This window comes from Geotrypetes seraphini, chromosome 6 (genome assembly GCF_902459505.1).
Source record: "Geotrypetes seraphini chromosome 6, aGeoSer1.1, whole genome shotgun sequence".
NCBI lineage: Eukaryota > Metazoa > Chordata > Amphibia > Gymnophiona > Dermophiidae > Geotrypetes > Geotrypetes seraphini.
In genome coordinates, this window is record NC_047089.1 from 88,598,657 (window position 1) to 88,607,003 (window position 8,347).

At 44.2% G+C, this 8,347-nt stretch overlaps 1 protein-coding gene across 1 annotated transcript; it reads left to right on the forward strand.

The window, feature by feature from the left end:
• The first annotated feature begins 436 nt into the window (after positions 1-436).
• LOC117361894 (coiled-coil domain-containing protein 43-like) lies at positions 437-869 on the forward strand. The gene has a single exon (XM_033947457.1). The coding sequence runs from the start codon at positions 534-536 to the stop codon at positions 822-824; it is 291 nt and encodes a 96-aa protein (XP_033803348.1). The 5' UTR covers positions 437-533; the 3' UTR covers positions 825-869.
• The last annotated feature ends 7,478 nt before the right edge of the window (positions 870-8,347 follow it).

The window sequence follows — 8,347 nt, forward strand, 5'->3', positions numbered from 1 at the left end:
GCTCCGTAGATGACGTCACCCACATGTGAGAATATCATGCCTGCTTGTCCTGGGATAACAAAATTATATAGCATTTAAAAAAAAATGAAGGCTTGGTTGCTTCTATTGAACTTGTTATGCTGTATTGTTTCTAAGAGCTCAGTGCTAGCAGAGGCTTTCGTGTGTATTTTGGGTTTTATGATGTTATTTATATTAAATTGTTTTTCTATGTTATTTTTAAATGCTATTGGACTGATATAAAAAAGTTATACATTCTTTTGCGTACCACTTTGGATTATCCTGGGAAGGCAGTATAAAAGTCTTTTGAAGTAGAATAAATAAAGGCATTGACTTTTTTCAAGATGGCGCCGCCCTGCAAAGAGCCGGTAGCCTTCGCAAACTGGCTGGATGGGCGGTTAGAGGCGCTGGGTATGAACCGGAATGTGTATAACGCTTACATTCAGGGAGTGCTGTGAGAGGAAAAAAGCGAGGACGAGAAGCTGGACGCGCTGCAGAGCATCTTGGCCGCCTTCCTGGAAGAAGATTCTTTGGAAATGGCTTGCAAGGAGATTGTGGCTAAGTGGTATGATACTATGAAAACAGCTGGATCCAAAGGGAAACAAGAAGATGAAATACAGGCAATTGCCAATATGATCGAGAAACAGGCCCAGATTGTGGTGAAGTCAAAGGAAGTTTCAGAGGAAGAGAAGCAAAAGAGAGCTGCTGTATTGACACAATATGCCAATGTGACAGATGAAGAAGATGGAGAGGATGAAGACACAGGAACTACGGCTGCAAATTCAGTTTCAATTCTGATAACTCCCTGTTTAAAAATACAAACTTAGAAGTTATAGTGAATGCTAGGAAGTTGGAAAGAGATACCTTACGTGAAGGAGCCCAAAGAAAGAAAGAGCAGGATTCAAGTTTCAAGTTTATTAGGTTTTTATATACCGCCTATCAAGGTTATCTAAGCGGTTTTTACAATCAGGTACTCAAGCATTTTCCCTATCTGTCCCGGTGGGATCACAATTTATCTAACGTAAGCTCCAATGAGAAAAAGACAAGCTGGCCAAGCAGGAAAGGAAAGAAAAAGAGAAGAAACGGACACAAAAAGGAGAGCGGAAACGATAAAACAGGCTCTGATGTCTTAAGACTTTTTTTGTTTAAAGGTTTGAATGTGATGCATATTATGTATATATAAAAAAAGGAATTCAGAAAATAAATAAATAAATAAAGGCATTGAAAAAAATCTCAGGGGAGCTACTGATAGCAATACATGAAGATGGGGTTACCAGACATCTGGATATGTCCTCCTTTTCAAGGACATGTCCAGGGGTCCAGACAGCTCTTCAAAACTTGGCACTTTGTCCGAGTTTTGAAAAGCTTTCCAGGTAGCAACAATGTCGGGACGGCAACTGCGCATGCGTGTGACATCATCACGTCACATTAGCGCATGGTCAGATGCCCTCCCAACAAGCGACCAGGGCCTGGGGCAGAATGGGGCATGATTCGGGAAGGCTGGGGCAGACTTGGGGGCGGGGCCATGGGTCTGGATTTTCATTCCCGAAAATCAGGTAACCCTATATGAAGCTAACTGTGGATATGTCAACTAGTATTCTCACAAGTGGGTGACATCCTCTGACAGCCCCCCAGGAGAACAGTACCCAGCAAGCCTGTCTCTGTAAGAAGCCTTTGGTAGGCCCGCACTGCACATGCACAAGTACCTTCCTGCCTTCCCAAGTTGCATGGGACCCATCTTCTATCATGCAGCAAGTAAAACCTTTTTGCAAACTATCACTGGATTTTTCCAAACTGAAGAGTTTCTTACTGTGAGACGGCAAGGTGAATGCTCCAACACCCCTAGGAATTGAATGAGCATTTACTTGCCAGCCCACGGTAAGATTTAGTAAAAGGAGGCCTATATTTGGCTTTCCTGATCTTCATTTGCATGAATAGCATGAGATTTATTTTTTTTTATTGTTCCTTCTTCTTTTTCTTAGTCTTTGGCCCTATTAATTTCATTTCCTTTTTTTTTTTTTGCAGTTTGCAGCTGTTTTTAGGCCTGAGCTCCAGCTAGGTTTTGCATTGCTTAAGAGAACTTCTCTTACAAATTGTTTTTCATAATTGGGCCATTTGATTTCACTGTGGCTGTTTTCCCAGTTATGTCCCACAGACCTGCCAGTGGGTTTATGAAGTGTACAAAATGTAATAGGATCATGTCTGTGGCTCACCCACATGATATATGCCTATTATGCCTGAGCTCTTAGCGTAATAAGACTTTTGGTTGTTCTTTATGTGCTTACACACAAAGATAATTTAGAAAGCTAGAGAGGTCACATATTAGAGGCTTTTCAACAAGCAGAAGTCCAATACATTAAAATCAGTTTTGACAGTATCGGTCCCCATTGCTTCTGGAGCTGCACTGGACTCTGGTGAGAGGAAACAGCACGGTGGATGGTCTACTAGGGAATCCAAGATGTCCAGCAAGAAGATTATAGACTCTTCTTGTTTGAAAAGCGTACACTGGACACCAGCTTTAGTTACTTTTGGTGGCAAAATCAGTTTTTAACTTCAGTTAGTTATATGCCCCTGATGAAGTCATACAGGCAAAAAGCATTGGGCGCTTCTCCTGGGAGCATTTTCAATAAACTTATTCATCCTCATTTGGTCTACCTATTGTTTTGTGCTCCATGCTGGACTCTGGTGATACATCAGCATTGAGGACGTCTCACCCTGCCTTGACATTGAATGCCTGTAGCACACTTACAAGCTGAGTTTCCTTAGACCTGATGCCGAGAATGTATGTGGATTCTGCATCATCCTCATCAGAACCAAAGAACTCCAATGCTCGCACTGTAAGAAGACGAAGAAACATCAGAATTGATCCTCCTCAAAGCATGGTGTCAGGAGCTCAGAGGAGTCAGACTATCTCAGATTATCTGAACTATCTAAGAAATGTCAGCGTAAAGAGGATTGTTCCCCCTTTGCTGAAGTGGTGCACCAGTCTCCTTGAAGCCAAGATCCTGTTTCTATACATTTGAAGATCATCTCCACACCAACACTGGCTCTGTCTTTCCTGATGTCTGTCTTTGAGGAGCAGTTCTGAGCCATCCTGGAAGAAGGTGCATCCCATCCCGCAGAAGCATGGTACTGAAGCATCAAGGGTTCTTGCATCACCTATGGTACTGCCCCAATCCATCTTGGAAGCTCATGCCTTGCTTGTTGAATGGTTGTGCAAGGAATTTCCCAAAATCTAATCAGGAAGGAGAAACAGCTTTGCCGCAGTGGTTTGGGGCTTCCTGGGCAAATCACAAGGCCAAAAACTATTTGGAGTTGGTTGAAAATCTGGTGAAGAATTACAGTATAATGGGCTGTAGGATGTCTCTCAAAGCCCACGTCCTTGATGCTCATCTTAAGATATTCAAGGACAACATAGGAACATACTCAAAGAAGCAAGGTGTGCGCTTCCACCAGAATATACTGGATTTCAAACACTGCTACCAAGGACAATATGAGAACATCATGGGACAGATCTGAGAACATCTGGGGGCAGATTCATGAAAGTGACAAACAGCTAAATAATACTGCGCATTATAAACGCTTACCATTTAATCCAACGGAAGACATAAAACAAGAAATTATACAGATTTTAACCCCGTTATATAAAAGCAGTACCATTACTTGAAGAGAATATGAGTTTTTAAAGGAAAATCATCCGGTGACCCCCAAGATATATTTTATGCCAAAGATACATAAGGATCTGAGATCACCCCCAGGAAGACTCAGTGTGGTTATCCTCAAGATGTCATACATCAGGCATATTTGCGTGCCAAGTTTGCTCAACGTGAATTAATGCTGAATTATCATGATGAGGATCCAACCCTAGATTGATTTTTGTTCAGAAGTACACTCCTCTCTCATCCAAAATCAATCAAACTATCTTTAAACACTGGCATGTTGCAAGATTGGCCCTTGAAGAATATCCAGAGAAAACCATTTTTTTTGTATCAACGTACGAGAAATATTGGGAAATTAGTGAAAAATAACATTCAACCATCAAGAAGAAATCACAAAGGGATACATACCACTTGCGGGAGATGTCAGTGGTGTGAAAATGATAGGGGAGAGTTGGCAATACCCAGATACCGACATCAGGTATTATATTCATGAGAATACCAATTGTGATTCAACGCATGTTATATATTTAATACAGTGCCCCTGTGATAAAATTTTTATAGGACGTACAATTCGTTCTATCAAGACTCGTCTTAACGAACATAAATCACGCGTACGAACTTAACGTGATACGGCACCATTGGTCAACTTATGGGACATTCTTGGTCAGATATTAGATGGCGAATTATGGACTCTGTGAATGTTGGGTGGGAGGGTGGCAATATTCTAAAGGCATTAGCCATAAAGGAACAAAAGTGGATTTTTAAATTGAATTCTTTAACTTCGAATGGTTTAAACGAAGAAATTGAATAGTTTTCAATTATTTAATCAGAGCTTTCTAAACTTATAGTACTTAGCCCTGTGCAGGGTTGCCTAGCAACTTAATTGAGCAATACGATGTCCTGAAGTATCAGCTGTACTGCCGCCTTTACGGAGGCTGGAAGCAGTACTAGAATTTGACGTTGTACGTGCCACACATGTGATTTAGTGAGGAAGCAGCTGAATTTAAAAGCAGTAATTACAAACGCCGGCCATGTTTTCTGATGGCTAGTAGCTCCCGCAAATGGTAAGTGTTTTAATATTGATGTGCTTGCTGTTTGGTTTGCAATTCCTGAGTTAGATTATTAAACAGAATGATTGCTGGACTACAAACGGATAATGATGGTCGAACTTTCAGTTATTTTTGCTATAGATTTAGTTTCCCTCGACCCTGAAGAAAGTTTCCAGTGAAATATGCATGTCGGGAGAGGTGGCTAGTGAAAGATAATGAAGAAATATTTTAAAAGCTAATTGATGGCTATTTAATCTATTAAATTATGAACTAATGAATGATAAAAACATATATATATATATATATATATATATATATATACTAGTCTTATAGCCCGTTACATTAACGGGTGCTAGAATATATGTGTGTGCGTCTGTCTTTATTTCTTTCTCTCTCTCTCCTTAGCCTGTTTCTGTATTTCTGTCTTTCTTTTTCCTCGGCTGTCCACCACCACCCCTTGCCTGCTTCCCCTGTCCATTCTCCCTTCCTTTTACCTCCCCTATGTCCACCACCACACCTTCACTGCTCCCCTTATCCAGCAGCAGCCCTTCTCCCTTTGTTTTACCTCCCCCCTGTCCATCATCACCTCTTTCCTGCTCCCCCTGTCCAGCAGTAGGCCTCCCTTCCTTTTTCTTCCCCCTCAAGTCCTTCAGCACCTCTTCCCCTGTCCAGCAGTACCTCTTTCCTGCTCCCCCTGTCCAACAGGCCTCCCTTCCTTTTTCTTCCCCCCTGTCCTGCAGCACCTCTTCCCCTGTCCATCATCACCTCTTTCCTGCTCCCCCTGTCCAGCAGTAGGCCTCCCTTCCTTTTTCTTCCCCCCTGTCCATTAGCACCTCTTTCCCTGTCCAGCAGTACCTCTTTCCTGCTCCCCCTGTCCAGCAGACCTCCCTTCCTTTTTCTTCCCCCCTGTCCATCAGCACCTCTTCCCCTGTCCAGCAGCACCTCTTTCCTGCTCCCCCTGTCCAGCAGTAGGCCTCCCTTCCTTTCCCCCCCCATGTCCATCAGCACCTCTTTCCTGCTCCCCCTGTCCAGCAGCAACCCTTACCTCCGTTCGCGTCTGCCCTCCGCCGACAGCCACCTCAAGCCGCCGCGGCATGCAGGCGCCTCAAGCCGCCGCGGCATGCAGGCGCCTCAAGCCGCCGTGGCATGTAGGCACCGACAGCGGCCTGCAGGCACTGACAGCGGGTTCAAAAGCGGAAGCGCCAGCGCCTAATAGTTGAAAGAGAGAGAGAAAAGTTTTCAGCGGGTGTCGGAGCAGCCGGTGCAGGCGGAGGGATCCCCATCTGCCAGTGCCTGGCATGGAGCGGCATGTGGGATCCGGAGGAGTTCACCCAGCACTAGCAAGCGGAGTTCCCGGGTGAGGAGGCTCCGGCAATGCAGCTGCTCTCCATGCGTGGCATGGAAGTAGAGCTGGAGCGATGCAAGGGCAGCCTGCGGAATCTGCAATGAGAGCTGGCCAAGGAGAAGTTCAAATTCGTCTATCTGCAGACCGTCCTGGCCCGGGAAAAGTGCTGGGGGGATGAAGCCGGGGATCTGGGACCGACGGGAAAGGCAAGTGTTGAAGACTCCAGAAGAGACAGAGCGAGCAGTCCGTGAAGTGTAAGATGGTGGTAAGCGCGTAAGCGCATTCCTGCCGACCACAGCCCGACAGATCAGGGATCAGGGAACACGCAGTAAGAGTGCGCAAGCGCGCTTAGCATTTTATTATATATACTAGTCTTATAGCCCGTTATATTAACGGGTGCTAGAATATATGTGTGTGTGTCTGTCTTTATTTCTTTCTCTCTCTCCTTAGCCGCTTTCTATATTTCTGTCTTTCTTTTTCCTTGGCTGTCCACCACCACCCCTTCACTGTTCCTCTTATCCAGCAGCAGCACTTCTTCCTTTGTTTTACCTCCCCCCTGACTAAAAAAGCATTAAAAAAAAAGGGTCAAAAATTTAAATCTTAAGTTTGGCATTCCTCCACTTCCCTCCCCCACACCCAAAACAGAAGTCTCTCCCCAAAGTGTTATAAAGTGGCCACTCATTCTCATGCTGATATTTTAAGGCAGAAAAGGGCACGCTTGTCAGCCTTGCATACTTTTCTAAACCAAGCAAGTGACGGCTCTCACCCAACGGAAAAACTGGCAGACACCTCGGCTAAAAGAAGCCCTGCCGGAGCAGCGAATCTTTTTGCCTGTCCAGACTGACATGACCTGTGTAAATAAAGTGCAAAAGTTTTTCCACTTGCACCTGATCCAGAAAGACGCTACAGCAGAACTCTCTCCGCACAGGGCCCCGAAGTAGCCGCTGAAGGAGGCCAGCACGTTTCGGTGGGCCGAAACTGGGCCTCCCCGATGTGGACGACACAGTCGCAGAAGAAGCCGGCCTGCGGCTGCTGATTCAGCCGCTGCAGGAGCTGCTGGCAGTGCTTGGCCGACGCCGCAGCCAGGAGCGGAGGGAGACAGGCGCACGCACCGCCAACTGCCACTTTCCTCGCTACGCAGCGGCTCCATGGCGGCCGCGGCGGCTGCTGCTCTTCCGCTCCCCGCACAACACCGAATTCGGAGCTTCGGTCTGCCTTGCTCGCCTTGCCGTATTGTATTTTTTAGTTGAAAGACACGGTGGCAGCTCCTCTCATGATCTCCACCTGTGTCGGAAGTCCGACGCAGGCGGGAATTGTGAGAGGAGCCATCGCTGCGTCTTTCAACTAAAAAATACAATACTGCAAGGCGAGCAGGGAGCAGGCAGACCGAACAACAGGATGAAAAACAGAACCCTAAGCGCGCATGCGCACTCCTACCTGCAGGTCCCTACAGGTCACGGAAAACAGGCACACGCAGTGGGAGTGCGCATGCACGGCTTAGGGTTTTATTATATTATATATATATATATACATATATATATATATATATATATATATATATATATAAATATAAAAACAAACATAATGAATGCTAGAAATATTCAATAAAAGGTGGACCGATGGAAATAGAAACAATCAGAAGTTTGTGCCTGATTGTATTCTGATGGTCCATACAATAAAAATAGAAAAAATAGACTAAAGATAAGTCTTGCATTGGTATTTATCCCACAGTCTTGGATGCGTGGGTTCAGCATTGCAACTTTATACTAGTACTTATAGTGTGTGATTGAGAGTTATTGCACTAGTTAGTAGTGGCGTCAACTTCTAAGCAGTATCTACTATACTATCCAACAGTACTCAATTTATTGAGTCTGTATTAAATACAATGGAATCTTGGATGCAAGAATTCAAGCTGAAATTAAATCAGGATAAGACAAAATTATTTTATGTATCCGCTGAAAAGACTGTCTTTGAACCTATAATTAAGATAATTTCAGTGTCATTTAAAATAAGCCCTACAATTAAAATTCTGGGAGTTGTTTCTGATCAGTGTTTGACCATGAAGACTCGGATAGACGCAGTGGTTCAGAAGAGTTATTATACCCTGTGGAAACTCCGTACCATCAGATCCTACTTTGACGCTACCACTTTTACACTTTTAGTTCAGATATTACTTTTTAGTATTTTGGATTATTGTAATGTTATATACTTGACAAGTACTAAGAAAAATTTGACCAGACTACCTTTGGTCTAAAATACAGCTGTAAGAATGATCTATGGCCTGAAGAAGTATGATC

What these genes read in the sequence shown, in the direction of transcription:
- LOC117361894 (XM_033947457.1), top strand. Translation starts at nt 534, where the DNA reads ATGGCTTGCAAGGAGATTGTGGCTAAGTGGTATGATACTATGAAAACA.